General features: G+C 40.5%; 1 protein-coding gene across 3 annotated transcripts; it reads left to right on the top strand.

Moving 5' to 3' along the window:
• The first annotated feature begins 7 nt into the window (after window positions 1-7).
• Window positions 8-22,050, top strand: ahrra (aryl-hydrocarbon receptor repressor a). Of its 3 annotated transcripts, none has more exons than XM_048166802.1 (9): window positions 8-172; window positions 400-475; window positions 1,714-1,898; window positions 15,557-15,651; window positions 16,387-16,476; window positions 18,447-18,576; window positions 18,678-18,811; window positions 18,999-19,201; window positions 19,815-22,050. In XM_048166802.1, the coding sequence occupies exons 2-9, from the start codon at window positions 414-416 to the stop codon at window positions 20,647-20,649; spliced, it is 1,734 nt and encodes a 577-aa protein (XP_048022759.1). In that variant the 5' UTR covers window positions 8-172; window positions 400-413; the 3' UTR covers window positions 20,650-22,050. The 3 variants fall into 3 exon arrangements, with proteins under 3 accessions (XP_048022759.1, XP_048022762.1, XP_048022761.1); XM_048166805.1 differs by having other exon boundaries at window positions 15,560-15,651; XM_048166804.1 differs by having other exon boundaries at window positions 1,717-1,898.
• Window positions 22,051-22,057: the final 7 nt, after the last annotated feature.

A 22,057-nucleotide genomic window follows, 5' to 3' on the forward strand; every position in this document is an offset into this window, starting at 1 on the left:
TGTGTGTGTGTGTGTGTCTCAGAATCGCGTGCGAAGAGTCCGGCGTGTCATTCTGTGGAATCCGCCACCTGAAACACAGTATATAACAGCAAACACACACACACACACACACACTCACACACACACACACTCGAGTCTCTCCAGCTCATTCTGCGCGCGATCATCACAGCAGGTACTTTATATTGATTTATTGATTATTAGAGATCAGCTCTCGCTTTGAATGTAAACAGCACCGAGTCGTTTAAGAATGAATCTTTGAATCAATCATTCATTTGATTCTGTTTAAACTGGAGCGAAAATGGAAGTAGTTTCTGAGTGTGAGTGAAGAGTGACTGAGACTGAACTGTTTATTATTATTATTATTATTATATTAGTGAATGAAGCTGCTGTCTGTTTCAGAGCATCTGTTGAAGATGATTCCACCTGGAGACTGTCTGTACGCGGGGAGGAAGAGGAGGAAACCCATCCAGAAACAGTTAAGACTCGTGACTGTACTTATGATGAACATTAAACTGATTACTGAACTCAGACATGATTGATCTGAATCCTGAAACACTTCACTGAATCATATTATTATATGTGACACTGGACCACAAAACCAGTCATAAAGGTCAATTTTTTTTAAATTGAGATTTATACTTCATCTGAAAGCTGGATAAATAAGCGCTTCATTGATTATGGTTTGTTAGGACAATATTTGGCCAAACTATTTGAAAGTCTGGAATCTGAGGGTGCAAAAAAAAAAAATCTAAATATTGAGAAAATCGCTTTAAAGTTGATCAGATGAAGTCCTTAGCAATGCATATCCACTCACAAAAATACATATTTGATATGGTAGGAAATGTACAAAATATCTTTATGAAACATAAATATGGCTGTTGCCACAAATATACCCATGCGGATTATGACCGGTTTTGTGGTCCAGGGTCATCAAAATAATGAAAGTGTAAATGTTTATGTGACAAAAGAGAAAGAGAAAGAAAAAAGATCAAATCAGTAAATATTGAGTTCAGAATGAAGCAAATAAACATTCAGAAAACCTCAGAATGTGACTGTAGATTCATAACTGTCCTGAGATCAAGCTTTGCCAGTATTTATGATGAATAATATATTATTATTATGATGATTATATATTTATGTATTTGTAGCTGTGCTTTTAATCAGTTCAGAAGTCAGTCGGAGTGAAGCTGAAGCTCGTGAAGCCGTCGGTTTCGTGTATTTGAAGCACTTTCTGTCGTGTTTGTTAGTTTGTTGCTGGATTTAGTCTAGATGTTTTTTGCTCTTGATGAAGTGACCTGTGCTCGGGGTCAAGGGTCAGTCAGGTGTGCAGAAGCGTAAAAACATTCATTCACTCATACGACTCGGGAACCGTTTGATTAAATCTCCACCTTGAACCCTCAGCTTGGACATTATAGATGATTTTTATTTTTAAGAAGCCACTGGTTATGATCATAATCAGGCGCTGTGAACATTACTAGATCTTTATTACAGTATGTTCATTTCTTTATGTTATTACAGGTCACATGTGTATATTTCTAAAGCCGTGATGTCATTGGCTCTGTCTGTGCTGTGTGATTTTGGCATGCTGGGAACTCAGAGATGAAATATGTCTGTTTCACTCCAGTGAGGAGTGTTGATCTGCCGTGGATCTCGGAGGGTTAAAAACTCAAATGATCTGGTCAGTTCTTCATAACTGTGTTGTGTTTTATCTAGCAGAAAACCAGCGGCGGTGACTGAGAAATCCAACCCGTCCAAGCGTCACCGCGACCGCCTGAACGCCGAGCTGGACCGGCTGGCCAGTCTGCTGCCCTTCTCACCCGAGATCATCTCCAAACTGGACAAACTGTCCGTCCTGCGGCTGAGCGTCAGCTACCTGCGGGTCAAGAGCTTCTTCAGCGGTAAGACGCGCTTGGTGTGTGTGTGTGTGTGTGTGTGTGTGTGTGTGTGAGAACCGGTCGTGGCATTCAGCTCATGTTTGACAAAAAACATCATGCTTTTTTACAGTCCTGTGTGTGTTTGAGTTCTTGCTCTGCTTTCTGAAATATTCCAGATCTGTAAGATTTTTGCCATTACAGTTGATTTAACAATGATCAATTAGTGTATAAAACTTTAAACTTTAACTTTAATTTAAACTTTAATTTTCAAAAATTATAAAAGTTTTAATTTTCAATGAGTGTATAAAAGTTTTGATGGTGATTGGGAATGATCTCTGGATGGTGCACACATGAACACACATGAACACACACTGAACACACATGAACACACATTTGGGTTATTGCAGTTCTGGCCGTGTGTGTCGGTGATCGCCGGTCCAGATTCAGTGCAGCTGCTGTTTGTTGAATGTGAATGAAACTGATGAATGACCTGCATAACTGTCAGACAGAACTGTATTTTTATAAATATAAAATAATTAGTTTTTATTAAATATTAAATCTTTTAATATATTATTAATTATATGTAAAACTGGCTTCCTGCTATATATATATATATATATAGGTGTGTATGTGCGTGTGTGTGTTTTTCTCATCACCACTAGAGGGTGTATGAGAGGTGAGACACAGGGAATGCTGGGATATTGTGCCTGTAAACGGCTGTAAGGAGACTCTTCTGAAGTGTTTGTGTCTCAAACATTTAATAACTAGAAATAATCACGCTCTGGAAGAACCGAATGATCATTCTGATTGAGAAATATTGATGCTCATCTTCATAGACATGAATGACATGATTGTGTTATTATAAGGTTATGATTCAGATCACAGTAGTGCTGCAGGAAACTAATGATCTCCACAGATCTTCATTTCACCATATTATAGAAGCATATTGATAGCAATTTTCAATTTGAAATGTAATGTGCAAAATGGCAATGCATTTCTGTATTTAAATGTATATTTTCATAATCTTCAGGAACATTGACATTTCTCTGTTCTTCATCTGCCTGTGAATGCCTCGCTCTTTATAACTTTGTTTTTGCTACACTCATTGTGGGACATTTAATGAAAACTGTCTTAACTGTGAGTGCAAACGCAATTAAGAAAAATAACATTTAAATAATCATTTTGCTACAGTTTTTGTTTGAACGTGTTAAACATATATAATCATTTCTGTAATACAATTTCATTTTAATTTTGCAACTTATAAAGCGTTAAAATATGTTTAAATTATATGTTAAAGCTAGTGTAGGAAACAGCAAATGTAAATTATGTTATTGAATTTGAATGATCATTTTGCTCCTAACGTTGCACATATGTTATGGAAAATGTAAATTTAAATACAGAAATGCATTTCCATTTTACATATTACATTTCAAATTGAAAATTGCTACCCAGATGCTTCCATAATAACATAGACACGCGTCGGATATATTTGATTCATCGTCGGTTTGAAGTTTGAGATCTCTCGTAATGAAACAGAAGCAGAAGCGCTCGTTTAGCACATGCTCAAAGACGGATTTATTAAAAACCTTTATCATGTGTTCACTTATTATATACATTTTCAGTTCATGTATTTCCTTGGAAGTGAACCCTGACCTTTGCATTTCTTTCACTATAATCTACTGTTTGAGCGACAGGAGCGCTGACATTTATTAAAAAAGAATTTTCAATTTGTTTTTTAAAATAAATAAATAAATAAATAAATAAATATATTTACTGAAGTGTAAAAACTCTTGTATGTCTTCTTGTGAATTCATCAGTATCATTAACACAAATATCTCATTATAGTTGAAAAAAATGTTGCAACCTCAAAGACTCACTTTAATCTTTTGAAATAATTGATCACATGAGCAGATATTAAATACGACTTTATCTCAGAAAGTGTCCTGTTATTGGACAGAAGAACTCAATCACGGCCGATCATGTGAGTTTCAAACGCTTTCATGTGCTTAAATGATGATGCTTTTGGAAACGTGCCTCAGGAAACAGACATGTTTGGTATCATATTTAAGGCTGCACAAATTAGATCTATAAATCTTTATTCATTCGCTTAATGTGTGGATCATTTAAACTGACATGAACCCGCATCATTGTCTTCTGTCTTACTGTGTGATGCGCCTCTCAAACCACAGACACACTGTGTGTGTGTGTGTGTGTGTGTGTGTGTGTGTGTGTGTGTGTGTGTGTCAGATCAGACTGAGTGACAGCCGATCATTAAGGAAACGATCCGGACGTGTTCAGCAGACACTGATGAGGTGAGCGGCACCTAAAGATCTGCAGCGTCAGAACAAAAATCCAGGAGTCTTTATGCCTTGCCAGTAGTTATTCCCCGGAAGAAAAATGGAACAATCCGTATGTGCATAGACTACCGGACCTTTAATTCCAGAACAATTCCTGACCAGTACACCACTCCCAGGACAGATGATGCTTTGGTCTGTCTGTCTGGAAGCAAATGCTCCGTCTTAGATTTGTGTTGTGGATATTACCAGACTGAGATGCTGACTAGGACAAGGCGTCATTCAGTCTGTCTGACTGTCTATCTATCTATCTATCTATCTATCTATCTATCTATCTATCTATCTATCTATCTATCTATCTGTCTGTCTGTCTGACACTCTCAGTATCTTCTCTCTCCATCATCTCAGTTGCGTGTGTCAGCGGTTCAGTCGTGTCGGTCAGTCGCTCTGTCGGTGCAGCAGGCGCTCTTTGCCCTGAATGAATGTATTTCAGGATGAACTCTGACTCTCAGTCCTGAGAGGAAACGCTTGAGTAAGACGTGTCTAAATATCTCATCCTGCACAAACCAGGAGCTTGAAGAAGGAAGAAGATCAGATCCGCCACAGGAACAGAGACGTCAATCGCACGTCAGCGCTCGTCCTCTGGTCCGCTTTCACATGTGCGTTTGAAGAACAAGAAACTCTTCAGGATGTTAAACCTGTGGAGAGAAACCACGACGCCTCTGTGCGCTTGTGTACCAAAACAAACCAGATCACCACGGCAATAGAGATGCTGACTGTTATTTGTGTTATTGTTATTATTTTTGATTTTCAAGACATTTTATTATTGTTTATTATTATTATTATTATTATTATTATTATTTAAAAATATTTATTATTGTTATTATTATTAAATAAATAAATAAAGTGTTTATGATGTAGTATGTGATGAATGGTCTTTAGGTTAACTTTTTTTTCATTCTAGATAATTAATAATAATATGTTTGTTTTTTTTAATTCATAAACATGTTAGGGTTAGTTGAATTACATGTTAAAATATAGATTTTTTACAGTATTAAATTGTAAAGGGTAAAAACGTAATTTATCACTCAGACTCATTAACTAAAGATCTTAAAGCGTTAGTTCACCCAAAAATGAAAATAATGTCATTAATTACTCTCCCTCATGTCGTTCCACACCTTCGTTCATCTTCAGAACACAAATGAAGATATTTTTGATGAAATCTGAGAGGTTTATGACTCATATAATAATATAATCAACACTTTCAAGGTCCAGAAAGGAACTAAAGACAGTCATGTGACTGCAGTGGATCAACCTTAATGTCATGAAGAGACGAGAATACTTTCTGTGTGCAAAAACAAAACAAAAATAACCACTTTATTCAGCAATCTCTTCTGTGAAGATGAACGAAGGTCTTACGGGTGTGGAACGGCATGAGGGAGAGTAATTAATGACTTCATTTTTGGGTGAACTAACGCTTTAATTATGAATAGATTTGCTGTTGTGTCCGGTGAAGGGGAGTTCGAGCGTGTGTTAAAGACGCAGTGTGTTCAGCGTGTGTTTGCTCGTGGAGTTAATGGAGTGAAAAGCTTTGTTGGCCAACATCAGTGTTCGAGGCTGTCAGAAGAGATTCACGTCAGCCGCGGGCGAACGGTCAGACATGATCTGAGCGACTGCAGGTTCACATTCACAGACTGACGCTGGAGCCGCTGGCTTGAGCACGTGTTAGTCTGTCGTTCTCTTTCACACAAAGATAATCGCACAGAATCAAATGATATTTCCACACGATCACTCACTGCTTCAGCCTGATCTAAAGCGTGTGTCTGTCTGCTCAGCTTCTGAAACGATTAGAGAAAAATCTTCATTTAGAATTCATAAAAAAAGAGGACTGGGAGGAAAATAGTCATTTTCAGGAATTGATCATCTCGTATGCCAGAGTTCTGCTCTGTCAGGAATTATTGCTGCTTGAGTTCACAGGTCACATCATGGACTCCGATGACCGTGTGAGCGTTAACGAGATCTGTTAATGAGCTGATCAGGAATCACGTGCTGCTGAAAAGCTTTCGTGAGTTTAGAGATCCGTGTGAAAGAATATTTCCCTCTTTAATTCTTCTGATCGTGTGACACACAACAAATCACATTCATTTGATTTGAATAAAAGCGTCTGCTAAACAAATAAATGTAAATGCAGCCATTCTCTTTTTGAAGAGACTAATAAAAAATGACCTTTTCCATGCAGAGTTTTGTGTGTGTGTGTGTGTGTGTGTGTGAAGCTGGGAAATGAAGGCCAGTGGAAAGACAGAATTGCAAACATCAGGAAAAGTGAGGTGTGTGTGTGTGTGTGAACAGGCAGACAGCAGTTCAGCAGCTAATGAATGGCGTGTTTCATGGCTGTGTTGCGTGACTGTCGCTTGGCAGTGATCCTGAGGCCTCAGGCGGCGTTTGAGGAAGATCGTCTGAAGTGCCATAAACAGACGCTCTTCGCTGGAGCTTCAGTGCTGTGATTGGCTGCGTGTCGTGATGACATCATCGGCCTGAGACTGTTAATGTGTGGTCAATATTCCGGCTGTAACTTTTGTTCTGGGAAGCGGTCAGTCCTCACAGCTGGTGGAGTATTCAGTGTTTGAAGTGATTTGATGAACGCTCTGATTGTCATTCATGATCTTGACAGAAGCAGACGCAGTGTGTGTGTGTGTGTGTTCATTCATGCTAATTTTATTCAGTGTTATTTTAGTATAATTGAGATCATATTCTTTACTAAGAATAGAGATCTTAGTCTTTACTAATATTTTGAATTAGTTTTATTTTTTTTTTTTTTTCATTTTCAGATTTCACACACTCACACACACACACACACACACACACACTCTCTCTCTCTCTCACACACACACACACACACACACACACACACTCAGAGTATCAGGTTTAATGGTTGTTTGTGTTCAGCAGCTGTTCTCTTGTATCATTTTCACTTTGCGTGCGGACGGCAAAATTTTCTCTCCTAATGAAGCAAGGATTTGATTTCATCATATGCCCCCCCCCACACACACACACACATACATACAAGTCCTGAACACACACACACACACAAACACACACATTATAATGTAAGACAAGAGCCGTTTAGTTACAGCAGAACATCAGCGGTGTGACTCCCATCAGTCACATTAGGACATAAATACAGACGCTCGAGACTTCATTCACTTCACCAGACCTTCACACGCGAGAGAGAGAGAGAGAGAGTGTGTGTGTGTGTGTGTGTGTGTGAGAGAGAGAGAGAGAGAGAGTGTGTGTGAGAGAGACCCACTTCACCATCAGCTGATGGCTGAATCTTTCATATGAGCTGCTGTATGTGTGTGTGTGTGTGTGTGTGTGTGTGTGTGTGTGTGTGTGTGTGTGTGTGTGTGTGTGTGTGTGAGTGTGTGTGTGATCTGTTCAGCTCAAACACGGTCATTCTTGCTCATCATATCAACACTAACCCTCAGAGAAACCTTGTGCATTTTTTTAGGAAAAAATGGTTACCCAAATCATGGGAAATAATCTCTCCTCTTTCTTTTCCCTTCACATCCCAAACAAACACACACACGCACACACACACACACACACACACACACACACACAGAGATGTGTGTTTGGGAAATGAGTCACGCTGTTGCACATTGTTTTAGTCACGGCATGAAAAGTGTTTGAAAAGCATCAGTAATCCTCCGTCCAGCAGCAGCTGTTTGACTCTTCAGCGTTCGTGTTTCTATCTAAACTTCACCTGCTCGTGTCATCAGAGTTTTAACCCCGTATATAAGAGCCGAACTCACTTTATGGCCGGCTTACATCAATATAACGAACACTGGCTGACAGGAGACTGACATCAGTGACGAACACGAGAGAAATAAGTCACATTCCCTCTGTTGTTTTGTTGGGTGATTCAGAGGTTTGTTAGTCATGATAATGTTTGAAGCCAAACTGACTCCAGGTCAGTGCTGAGATGAGTGTTTTTGAGTCAGATGAACGTTGGCTCTGTTGAATCACTGGGTTTGAATTAAAGTGATAGTTCACTCAGAAATGAAAATTCTTTCATTATTTACTCATCCTCAAGTTGTTGCAAACCTTTATGAGTTTCTTTCTTCTGCCGAACACAAAAGAAGATATTTTGAAGAATGTCGGTAACCGAACAGTTGATGGACTCCATTGACTTCCATAGTATGGGAAAAAATAATACTACGGAAGTTAGTTTGGTTTCCAGACACACACTCATCACAAACAACAGTCAGTTTCATCATGGCTAATTTCTGTGCAAAATGAATGGATTTAAACTTCTGCAGATCTTCTCAGTGCAGCATCATTGATCAGATGAGAAACTGAACTTCTTTACAGCTGAATCAGAGTTTCTTATATTCGATGAAGTGTGCATCACTGATTCTGTTATTTTCCTGTACGTTACTGTGAAGCTGCTCTGAAGCCATCTGTACTGCATAAAGCGCTGTAGGAATGCATCTGATGAAGTCTGTCAGTGTTACATTACTGCGCTGTCTCTTTAAGAGCTGTAGCGTGTAGCGTGTGCTGGTGGGGGGGATTGCGTGACTGCAGCAGACGAAGCGCTGACCTCAGAGAAGAGCTTATGAAAACGATCTGCTCAACAGACGAGACCAGCACTGCACAAACCAGCAGAGCACTTCCTCACTGTGTGTGTGTGTGTGTGTGTGTGTGAGTGTGTGTGTGAGTGTGTGTGTGAGTGTGTGTGTGTGTGTGTGTGTGTGTGTGTGTGTGTGTGTGTGTGTGTGTGTGTGTGTGTGTGAGTGTGTGAGTGTGTGAGTGTGTGAGTGTGTGAGTGTGTGTGTGTGTGTGTGTGTGTGTGTGTGTGTGTGTGTGTGTGTGTGAGTCTCCATTCATAAATGTCTTCACTAATATCATGAAACTAGACACTGGATCGGTAAGAGTTTTCAGCAGATGTGTGTGAGTCGGTTAGTGATGTTAGAGTCAGGGTTAGGGGACATTATGAGTAGGATGGAGGTCTATGAATATAGATATATAGATGAATATTGCTTTATCTGCATATTACAGGGTTTGTGGTTTGATCTGTGGTTGGATTGAGTCTGAGGGCAAACGGCCAACGGTTAGTAAAAGACTAACATGAACACACTGTGGCAGCAGAATCGGCCGAGGACTCAAAACAAAACACAGTTTAGGATGAGAAATGGATTTTGGTTGAACGTGTGAAGGATTTTGAGTCTCGCATATGGTGCTGAATCAAAGCAGGAAAACACTGAAGTAATGGTGAGCGCAGTCGGGCCGGTCCTTCGGAGGCTTGCGTGCCACGGTTTGTTTTGCGTGGAGCCACATGTTCCAGCTGCATTCCTCAGCGGCAGTTTATAATTCAGCGTATTTAGGAGTTTCTTCTGAGCCGCGCTGCAGATTTCGGCTCTCCAGCATCTGGAAACAGAACAACTCCATCAGTCTGAGACAAAAACAGATTCAGTCAGTGTTTTCAGTGAAGTACAGGAGTTTAGTTAAAGCAATAATGAATAACACACATCAGTGTGACAGAGATGACAGTTAAAGGGAAAAACAGGCTGTTCGTACACTGCTGTTTTCACAGCTGCTTCTCATCACAGACAAATATCGAGTGTTTCACGACTGACTGAAGAGAAACCTGAATCAGAATGAGCTTTTATTGCCAAGTGTGTTCACACACACACACACACACACACACACATATTTCTATTTCGCTACAGTGGACATCAGTGTTTATATCCAGTGTTTATGCCTGTACTTCTGTGATCATTTGAATTATTGTACCATAGTATGTTCATGAAAAGACATGTTTCATACCTGTTCACAACACCTGCTCTCTCTGTGAATCACTGTGATCGTACTTCTCAAAGCTTTAATAGACAGAGACGTATTGTGACGTATATGTATTCACATTAGATTTTAAAGCAACACAATTTGTTTGCAATAAGACAAACCAGATTCAAATTGCAAATTCGTAAAGCAAAGAAAAATCATTTCTAGCTGATCAACATTATGAAAACTGGTAAAACCTTTAGGAACTTCAAAAGATAAAACAGCGAAACTCCTAATATTACTTCCAATATTTCCAAATTATGTTCATTTTCATAGAGCGGGCCAATATCGTGACGATTATTTAAAATCAATCGAGAGAAGCAGATATCGTTATCGTGATTAAAATACGATTAATCGTGCAGCCCTAATTTAATTTAATTTGACTTGACATTTGATATTCAACAGTATTCTTGACATTTATTCAACAGTGCTTTTGATCTGCCTGCATTGACACTATTCTTTAAAAGGAAAAATTATATACCAATTATCAATGTAAAGCTGCTTTGACACAATCTGCATTGTAAAAGCGCTATATAAATGAAGGTGACTTGACTTGACTTGACTTGACGAACGACTGTCATTTAGGAATAAGATAATAAAAAAAAAAATTGCACATAAGGCACATTTTGCACTAAACTTTTAAATCTAATTATAAAATTATTACTCCAATTCATTTTCTAAATATAATCATTTGCACAGTTACTGTCATAACTTGTTTTTGGTGACAAATTTATTTAAACATATTCAGACATTACTAACAGGTAAAGTAAATATAATGAATATATAAGCTAATACATATTCCCCTCTCTAGTGAACTAACATGCTGCGGACGCTGAATGACACGAACCCACAGCTGTATTGAGATTATTGTGAGGCAGAACACACTGATGCCAAACAAACCTAACCCAAATCATCCGTATCTCTACGTATGAGCGACACTGAGTCAGATGGGAAAGAGAATCAGCTTTTGTTGATGATTTAATGAAGGAGACTGTTGAGCTGCTGTGGGTCACTGAGATCAGCTTCAGTATGAACCTCTGGCTCTCAGCTGTAGGACTGAAGGGGTTTGCGGCTTCTATTGGACACATTTGCATGTCGATGGGCAGCAGCAGGATCCGCCCTTGTGCACGCAATGCCTGGGAATCTGTCCAGGACTGGGATTTACTCTGGGAATCCTGGACAACTGTCTTCCCTGCGCACACACAGACAGCCTGCAGACGCTCTCAGCTCCACTCATGTCATTTCAGGCCATTTTCTCATATCCTTCATTTTGTAGATGAAAAACAATTAGTGATGATGTTCCTTGTTTTGAATGTTTCCTACTTTCTGATGTGTTTGGTTGTTGATTAGTCACTCTCCGGTAACACAGTTAGAGAAAGAGTCTGTAACCCTTCAGGAGATAATTGAGTGAAAGTCTTGCTCTGGAGTCGTAAATCAAACGGGAAAACAGCAGAAAAGCTGTTGTGCGGGTGATGTTGGAGGCGACGGGGGTCACGTGTTGCGTGCCAAACCACAGTTATACACATTTCAACACTCACCTGGACAAAACCCTAACCCCATTTGCATTTAAATACTTCACATACTTCTAGAACTGGATCATTATTCCAGTGATTAAAATGTTTCTGGCATGTTCTGTCTTTTAACCCTAACTGATGCAGTGTGCTGCTTTTCATTTCTTAAAACAGACCTATAACGTCCCTTTCACAAGATGTAATTTCAGTCTCTGGTGTCTCCAGAATGTGTGTGTGAAGTTTCAGCTCAAAATCCCCCACAGATCATTTATTATAGCTTGTCAAATTTGCCCCTATTTGGGTGTGAGCAAAAACATGCCATTTTTGTGTGTGTCCCTTTAAATGCAAATGAGCTCCGCTTTCCAGAAGAGGGCGGAGCTTTAACAGCTCAACAACAACAAAGCTGGAGAATCTCACGCAGCCAAAATGACGAAAGTGTTCAGCCTTACATTGTTCAAACCGGAGTCGACACTGATGGAGAGACTCAGGAAGAAGTTACAACTTTTAGACGTTTCTGAATGGTTAGTGGATAAATTGATGTAGTTGCTGTGGAGTTGATTCAACTCAGCCGTCGGGGGCGGGGTTTATGCAAATTTTAGGGTTTGTGATGTCACAACCCGAGAAGAAGCTCGTTGTAGTCCCTACCAGCCTTAAAAAGTGATTTCTGTAAAAGAAAATATCTCCTTTGCATTGAACTTTGAGCGTCGTAACTTTGCAGATGTTGTTTATGATCAAACAGCAACATTACACACTAACTAAAGTTAAAAAAGTCACATCATAATCAACCAGCCTTTAAACATCCATGTAAGAAGATAAAATGAACATGCTCTGATGCTGGACGCCCTGTCAAGAGACACGTGTTGGATCAGCAGTATTTAAACAGGCTCGTCTGACGTGTTCTCGCAGGCCGGATCCAGACACGATGAACCACACGCCTCTCTGCCGCTGCAAGCCAACCGTTTATTTACCCAGGAAGCCAGAGCAAATTCATTGTGTGGCAGTGATAATTGTTTGTGGTGTTTGTGGGCGCTGGAGAACGAGAGCACACGCCACCTTTAGAGTTTTAATGAGCGCTGTGAGATAAACACGTGAATGTCCCGTGTGGGATTCCGTATTCATGTTTTTAATCTGTAAAGAGTGCAAATGAGAGGACATGAGATGTTGTGTCGTTGGGTTTCAATGACATTAACCATTAAACGAACGTGCTGAGAACAGATCAACGGTGGCTGATGAGGCAGTAATTAATCCAGCGGCAGAGGCTGGAATATCCGCTAATTTGCTGGGATCAAGTGATGTCACTGATCCGTATCAGTTTGGCTAATTCATGATGGCTGTTTTTGGTGTTGGGTGACTTTGACCCGCTGGACTCCGTCCAAAACATATCCATTTCTGCCGTTAGGACAATCTCACACATACGCTCGGGTTGTAATTATTTCAAAACAAATCTGAAAATGTTTATTTTGTCAAACGTGAAGGGCAGCTGTTCTAGGACACAATGAGTGTTTGACGTCCGTTATTGTGGCAGAATATTAGCGTTCCCTGATTATGAGCCTCAGTGACCTAAGAATATTCCAGACGGTCTCTTTAACTCACAAACTGGAAGTTCAAGCTGGTGTCTTATAGATTATAGACAAAAATAACCAAAACTACTTCCACATTCCAGAGAGTTTGCGTGATATGACTTTATGAAGCTAAATATGAACTAAACTGAAGGAGATTTCAGTCAAGTTAGCAGAAAGAGAGAGAAAGTGCAATAAAGACATGCACAAGTGTCTAAGACATTTAGTGTACTTGTGTAAATGGGTCATTGACGAATAAAGTTTTCAAAAGTGTAAAAAAAAACATAATGCAGATATCATTAATTTTGAAGTTTTATTAAGTGTTAACAATGAGATTATGTGGTTTTTATAATCGATTAACACTGCTTTTGTCATTTTTTTCAAGTTGGACGAAATTTGTCACCAAAAAGTCATTTGGTTTAACCAAAATGTCAGTTTTACCGAATGATGATATTTTCAATCGATGCTAACAGGCTGATATCTAGCAAATGAACAATCAAACATTTTATATTTAGTACAAGTTTTTAAAATATTACAACATTTTCCATGTTTTATAGCGGTTGCACCGAATGACCTGATGTTTCGCGACATGCGTATGATCAAGTGAAAACATGAATTTATCAAATAGTTAAGAGAGAGTTCGTGACTTTGCTTCTTTTCTGTCTGAATGATGTCACATCCTGTCACATGACTTGATCCAAAATGGTCCCTTTATATCGGTTACTCCGAATGACATCACTGAAATTCATTTTTCCGAACATTCTTTCTCATAACAAAGCAACGACTTCTACACATAATTTTAATACCATTTTGCACTATGTTGATATATGATGTTATAAAATCATGCCAGAATAAAAAATATATACATTTATTACATTTTAAGATGTTTTAATCACAAATGAAATGACTGTATTGGTCTTTGGACAGAAAAAAAGACCCATCATGTCATTGACCCAATGCAGTAGCTTGTCTTACACACACACACACACACACACACACACACACACACACACACACACACACACACACAGAGGTTTGTTTTGCTATCTCAGTGAGGACTCTCCATAGGTGTAATGGTTTTTATAGTCTCTCCCCTACACTAACCCTAACCATCACAGGAAACATTCTGCATTTTTACTAAAACATTGTTTAGTGTGTTTTTAAAGCCATTTTAAATATGAGGACTCATGAAATGTCCTCATATTTCATGTTTACGTCGTAATACCAGTGTAATACCCATGTCATTATACACATTTGTGTCCTCATAAATCACAAACACACACACACACATTAATTATTCCAGTTAATTGAGGAACTAACTGACAGATTATTAAAATGATTGTGTGAGCTGAACAGTTATTTGTGGAACTATGATTATTTGCATGTAAAGCTTCAGTTATGCTCGCTGTCATATTGAAAGTGTTTTATATTCCGGGTGTCTCATAAATTTTATCCTGTGTCTGCAGGTCAGATGTCATGGAAATCTGGGTGTTTAAATATGTGCTTGTTTTAAACCCCTTTCTAGGATCAGAAAGTTCATTCCTTTACTTCATTAATTCTTCAGTGCAGTTTAACGTGTTTCCTCTCAGTCGCATATAACATTTCTGACAGAGACACATTTTTTACTTCCCCGAGCAGAAGGTTAGACAATTAGAATAAATGTGAACAACAAAATGATGTCTTTGATGTCACATGACCAGCAGCAGATAGAGGCAAACAATGGCACATATAATGAACCGTTAGGCTCCGTAACATGGAGGCTTAACCTTCTGCGGCGAGCATTCACAGCCTGCCAGCAGTCATCAATATTTAACAGCTGTTGTTCTTCTGAAAGTCTTTATAGGCTAATGTGGCTTCCTCCGTTTGCACGCAAGGGCTTGGACGCACGCCAGCCGTCTGTCAGACACGCTGCAGACTGACAGAAGACTGGATCGCGTGACAGCAGCACCTCGCTCGCCCAGCGCCTCTCTCTCCCTCTCTCTCTCTCTCTCTCTCTCTGTGTGTGTGTGTTTCCTGTGCTGGTTGGTCAGAGAGGTTAGTGGGCGGGGCTCAGCGTGTGTCAGTCTGTGTTCACTCACAGAAGCTGCTGTTCACTCGAACTGATCATGAATAATCCCACAGAGAAGCCAAAGAAAGAGAAAATGACTTGGTTTGAACTCACTGAAGGGTCGAGACGCACGTGAAGCGTTCTGACTGTGTCAAACTACTGTGAGAGTTCAGCCTCCTTCACTTCAGCTTGAGTGAGACGAAGATCTCAGAGTGTGTGAATGTTTTCTACAGATGATTACAGTCAAGAACATGAAGACGCTTGAAATAACGATTCCAAACACGATGAGCTTTTCTCTTACACTACCATTAGAATACTGTTGTTGACAAAAAGAGGAACACAATGGAAAATTCATGCCAGTCACTATAAGAAATCAAATGCAATATAAATGAATGTATGAAGTATTTGACTGTATTCTTTCCTGTTCCAGCAGCTGCTCAGGAAAACCCTCATGAGAAACACGCGAGCGGGAAGGAGCGCAACACGACGGACACATGCGTCCCTGAGAGCCAGCTGCTGCTAGAGGTGTGTGTGAGTGTGTGTGTGTGTGTGTGTGAGTGTGTGTGAGTGTGTGTGTGTGAGTGTGTGTGTGTGTGTGTGTGTGAGTGTGCACTGATATCGACAGTAACTATGTCATTCATACTGGATAACTAGTATAGTCACGCTGATGGACTAGTTTTGCACTGCTGACATGTTAAACACAGAATGAGAGACAATGTGTTGCGTGACTTGAGGAATCACAGCCTTCATCTTCCCAACTCAATCCCAGAGGAGAGGAATATTCCAGAGTTTCCGTGGAAATACTCTGAATGGGTTTCTTTCGTGACCTTTTTGAAGTGCCTTTGAAGTCTTTGTGATAGTGTGAGAAAGGAGGAAAAGCCATCAGGATGTCAATAGAAACAGAGAGAGAGTTTCATGATCCGAGCAGCAGGTGCTGTTTTCCCCGAGCTCGTCTTCATGAAGATCGTGAAGCTCAGAGACTAAACCATCATACTGAATCAGAAATCACCTTTACACACTCACCTTATGAATGAATGAATGAATGAATGAATAAATGAACAAGCAAACAGCTGCTTAGATGAGTGTTCAAACAAAGATTTTCTGAGGCTCATCAAGAAAATGTCTAAGTCCTGCTGACTCAGATCACGTGTGTGTGTGTGTGTGTGTGTGTGTGTGTGTGTGTGTGTGTGTGTGTGTGTGTGTGTGTGTGTGTGTGTGTACTGCTGAAGGTCAGACAGTGACGAGTCTGTTGTGTTTCAGTCTCTAGCAGGTTTTGCGCTGGTGGTCAGCAGTGAGGGGATGGTCTTCTACGCGTCCTCCACCATCGTCGACTACCTGGGCTTCCACCAGGTGAGATCCCAGCAGAACATCACACACATCACATGACAGACGTGATCGGTATCTGACATCAGGATTTGTCAAGTCCTCGTCAGAGGTCTTGATCTGTGTGTTTCACCATGGTAAAGCCATCAGAACTATCCTCTGAAGAACAGTGACTTCAGTCGCAGAAACTCGGGTTATTTTCTTCTTCAGCGGCGGATCTCACGCGGTCAGCCGTACGGAACTGCTGCTTTACAAGGCAAATGTTCAGAGAGCTTTGTGTGCCAGTCGTATGGAAAGTATGGGGCAAGTTTCACTATTATAGAAAGAATCTGTCATTTCTGACAAAAGAAGAGAAGAGGAAGAATTAAGCATGCAGGCTTATTTTGGGAAGGCTGGGATCTGGTGCGTTCGGCAGTCACGCGATGTTTAACACGTCATGACCGCGCGGTTATCCAGGAATCTGAGCCGTCTGACCACAATAAAGCTACAGATTCCACTGAGAAGGGCCAGCGTTTGCATAGAATGTACCAATATGTATATAGATATATATATTAGGGCTGGGAAGCAATCTAATTAATTACATGATGTTGGCTGAGAAATTATCCCCAAAAGATAAAGATGATCCCAAAAGTCATTATTGTGTAAAGCATCAGCTTGATTAAACTTTTTAGTTAACTGCACAGTGTGTATCTGATATAAAACACGTCGTCAGATTTTAATTGAAGAAAGGATTAGTTTATTATTATAGCTTTCCATAAACATCAGTGTGTATTTAACTATGTATTGAATCTATTTTTGGCTAGTAGCCAGTTTAATGTCTATTTAAATGTCTGAAACTTAAAGGTGCCATCGAACGTTCTTTCACAAGATGTAATATAAGTCTAAGGTGTCCCCTGAATGTGTCTGTGAAATTTCAGCTCAAAATACCCCATAGATTTTTTTTAATTAATTTTTTTAACTGCCTATTTTGGGGCATCATTAACTATGCACCGATTCAGGCTGCGGTCCCTTTAAATCTTGCGCTCTCCGCCCCCTCCAGAGCTCTCGACTATATACAGTAAGAAACAAAGTTCACACAGCTAACATAACCCTCAAAATGGATCTTTACAAAGTGTTCGTCATGCAGCATGTCTAATTGCGTAAGTATAGTATTTATTTGGATGTTTACATTTGATTCTGAATGAGTTTGATAGTGCTCCGTGGCTAAAGCTAACATTACACACTGTTGGAGAGATTTATAAAGAATGAAGTTGTGTTTATGAATTATACAGACTGCAAGTGTTTAATAATGAAAATAGTGACGGCTCTTGTCTCCGTGAATACAGTAAGAAACGATGGTAACTTTAACCACATTTAACAGTACATTAGCAACATGCTAACGAAACATTTAGAAAGACAATTCACAAATATCACTAAAAATATCATGATATCATGGATCATGTCAGTTATTATTGCTCCATCTGCCATTTTTCGCTGTTGTTCTTGCTTGCTTACCTAGTCTGATGATTCAGACGTTGATCCAGATGTTCTGCCCTTGTCTAATGCATTTCATAATAATAATGTTGGGAACATGGGCTGGCATATGCAAATATTGGGGGCGTACATATTAATGATCCCGACTGTTACGTAACAGTCGGTGTTATGTTGAGATTCGCCTGTTCTTCGGAGGTCTTTTAAACAAATGAGATTTACACAAGAAGGAGGAAACAATGGAGTTTGAGACTCACTGTATGTCATTTCCATGTACTGAACTCTTGTTATTCAACTGTGCCAAGATAAATTCAATTTTTAATTCTAGGGCACCTTTAAAATAAACATATTGTGGTTGAAAACACCTATCACAGCCGGGGTTCGGGCTAAAGTACTGAGCTCGTATCGTCTCCTCGGACAGCGTGACAAATACTGTTACTTTTACTGTATCTGATTATTTGTAATTGTGAACTGGTGAAACGGTCATCATTAATCCCCTCGTTCGCGCCGTCTCTTTCTCTCCTCAGACAGATGTGATGCATCAGAACGTGTTTGATTACATTCACGTGGACGACCGGCAGGAGTTCAGACGGCAGCTGCACTGGGCCATGAACCCCTCGGCCCAAAGCTCGGAGCAGCAGTTACCCAGCGGCACGGGTGCGAGGACACGCGTCACAGGCACATATGATATCATATATCACTGGACACAGACTCAAGCTTGTAGTGCTGATGCTTGAGCGCTCCTGTCTGTCTTCTAGGTGAAGATTTTGTGGTCAGCACTTTGTTTCAGTCCGAGGAGTCGGGCGGCATTCCTCCAGAGTTCTCCTGCTTCCTGAACCGCTGTTTCATCCTGCGCGTTCGCTGCTTACTGGACAGCACGTCTGGATTTCTGGTGAGAGATTCCTTCAGTTCAGAGCTTTCGGTCTGTAGGCCACAGATAAATGAGTCTGTGTGACTCACACCTGATCATAACCCTTGAACAGAGATTCTCATAGATGTTTTCCATGAGATTGGTCCTTAAATGAGAATAAGAAATGTGTTTGCGGCACATAAACAGGGTTGATTCGTTGTGCTTCCAGACGATGCAGTTCCAGGGCCAACTGAAGTTCCTTCACGGTCAGAGGAAGAAGACGGCGTCCGGAGCGGCTCTTCCTCCTCAGCTGGCGCTGTTCTGCGTGGCCGTGCCGCTCCTGCTGCCCTCCATCGCTGAGATGAAGATGAAGAGCAGCGTGATGAAGGGCAAACACAAGAACCCTGCCGTTCTCACCTCATTAGATCACAAGTAAGATTCTTTCCCGCTCGTGGCGCATGCTTCCTCGCGGTTGGAAAAACGCTCACTGTTACTGTGAGTGACGCTAATGCTTTTTAATACCTTTAGTTCCAGTGAAAACCCCAATCCTGTTGATCTGAATAATGACTCTATTGTCTTCTGTAGAGACTGAATTAGTCTCATGAATTTCACAACACTAACAGTGTGATTTTCCTGTTCATCACTGTGAAGCTGATTCAAACTGACTTAGACTTTGTAAAAATCACTTGCCCTTCATGAGATTGCCTATAGTTTAGAAAACATAACCACCAAACGTTTGGGACCAAAGGCAGGAATGATGGAGTTTAGACGGACTGAATGTGACTGAGGGATCTTGATCTTGGACACTCATAGAATAGCAGCATGTTTTCAGGTCTGCCCACATCGACATTTTAGGGTTCAGGACTTTAGAGCTTTAGGTTTTGTTTCTTTTCAGCTATTCACGTAGAATTGCATCTTTATTTGTCCTGCCGAATGACCGAGTTCCTCTGAATCTTCAGATCGCTCGCAGACATTTCTCTGACTGACTGAGGTTATGGTTAGTGCTGATTCATCCGTTCTGTCTGTGTGTGTTTGTCTCCGGCAGTGACAGAGACGATCCTCTCAGACGGTCACACATGATCCTCTCCAAAGACAGCGTCAAGTACAAGAGCGACGCTCACTACGGTCCGGACGAGCCTTTGAACTTCTGCAAGTCTGCGTCGAGCGGCCAGAAGTTCATGAGCATGGAGTGCGGCGCGTGGCCCGTGAGAAACTCCTCCGTCCGGACGGGTCACGGGGTCGACCTGCTGCCCGCTGCCCGGAAATACGCACACTATGGAAAACCGTATCGAGCGGGGCCTGGATATTACAGCAACAGGGCCGACACGTTCGTGCCAAAGACGTACGGGAGCGACTACGGCGCAGACGCCATCAAGAGTGAGAACTTCTGTTACGAAGGTCACGGCGAGGGATACGACGCACACGTGATGCCCGAGCCGCCCATTAAGGTGGAGCAGGACTCGGACTCGGAGAACGGCTGCGACATCTACGGACGTTACCCGAGCGGCTACGACGGCACGCAGATGAAAGCAGAGGCCGAGTACGGCGAGCAGTTTTCCTCCTGTCAGCGGCCGAAGGGAACGGCGTACGGCAGCCACTATCACAACGCTTACGGCGGAGCGGCTCGGCCTCTCAAGTGCGTCCTGAACAGAGACGCGCCGGCCTCCGGCTCGCTGAACTCTCACTGCGTGGATGCCTACGCTGCCGACTACAAAGGGTACGTGCAGCACGACTACAAAGCGGGCTACGAGTTCAAAGGTCACGGGATCCTTCACTGCATCAAACAAGAGCCGGCGGATCCTCCCCACTGGAACATGATGACGAACTGTATGACGAACGGCGGCGCAAACAAGATCAACCCGTACGTCTTCATGCAGTAGCGCTCTTCGTCCATTCTGTCACCAATCCTTCTGGAACTGATTTCAAACCCACGATCATCCTGACACTGCAAAAAATGATGTTCTTCATCAGTGTTTCCGTTTGGTTTTCCAGTTCACATATCTAAACGTTCTTAAATCAAGATGCATTTATTGGAGAAGCAAAATGACTGAAGATATCAAGTCTTAGAAGAAATGAAGTGACAACGGCTGAGTTCATGCTTGGAACAAAAGAACAAATATCTGTCAGTGCTGTATCTGTATTTTTATGACTCCATTGGCAGATATTTGTTCTTGTTTCATTTTGATCAGTATGTCAGAAAACAAGACGTAATATCTAAATGTCTAGTCATTTTGCTTGTATCTTGATTCAAGAAGGTTTAGATATTTGTACTGAAAAAAAGACAAAAATACTAAATAAGAAAACCATTTTTCTGAGTTCTGTCAGTTTCAGGACGTGGTTTCGGTGCAGTTCGTGAGTTCGTTCACTGAGCTTTCATTATATTTTCTTCTGTGCACTTTTTATATAATGAGGCTAATATTTCTCTCTGTTCATCAAACATGGACGAGGAGAAAATTACTAACAAGATTCACATTTATGTCGAGGACGAAGATTCATTTCAAGAGTTTAGTACATCATTACAATCAATGTTTGACTTGTATATTTATACAAACACTTGTTTTATTAAAGCATTTCATCTGCATGTTTATTAAGTATTGAAGTATAAAAACTGAAGGACTTAATCTGAAGTTAGTGTTCGGCTATCAGCTTACAAGACTCCATATTTGACAGAAACATTCTTATATCTCATAAAATAGCCAAACGTTGAAAAAACACCCAACTAATATGTTGAAGCAGATCAGTAATTAAAAAATTCAATAATAAATAATGGCAATTATTTAGGCTCATTTCAAACATTTTACCGTTAAATTCACTTCAGCATTGATAATAATGCCAAACGTTCAATAGAGCACGGCTCTAAAGTTTCGGGCTCGTATCTATGACTTTATATAAAACTACTGTTTTAATATATTTGTCAGTAAGTAAAGATAATAACGATAATAGTAATAATGCACTTGCACTACCGGGGCGAAAGAAAACCTGCCGAGACACGACGTCATTGTGACGCACGGCTGTAAACGCTCCGGTGTTCACGAGAGAGTTTTTGGAAGGTTAATTTGTATTTATTGTTTAATGGCAAATATCAAAGGCCTTTTGCACTTTTTCAGGAAGGATTTTAACATGACGTTTTGCCACTGGCATTCAATATGGACAATAAATATTAACAGAAGATACAATAATCTTTTACACAAGTTTGTAGCTGCAAAGCAGCAACAATCAAATGTGGGTCTTCCTGTTATATTTATTACTTTTATAAAAATAAAAATCTTGTATGACAAAAAGACCATG

Source organism: Megalobrama amblycephala, linkage group LG18 (genome assembly GCF_018812025.1).
Source record: "Megalobrama amblycephala isolate DHTTF-2021 linkage group LG18, ASM1881202v1, whole genome shotgun sequence".
Classification (NCBI taxonomy): Eukaryota; Metazoa; Chordata; class Actinopteri; order Cypriniformes; family Xenocyprididae; genus Megalobrama; species Megalobrama amblycephala.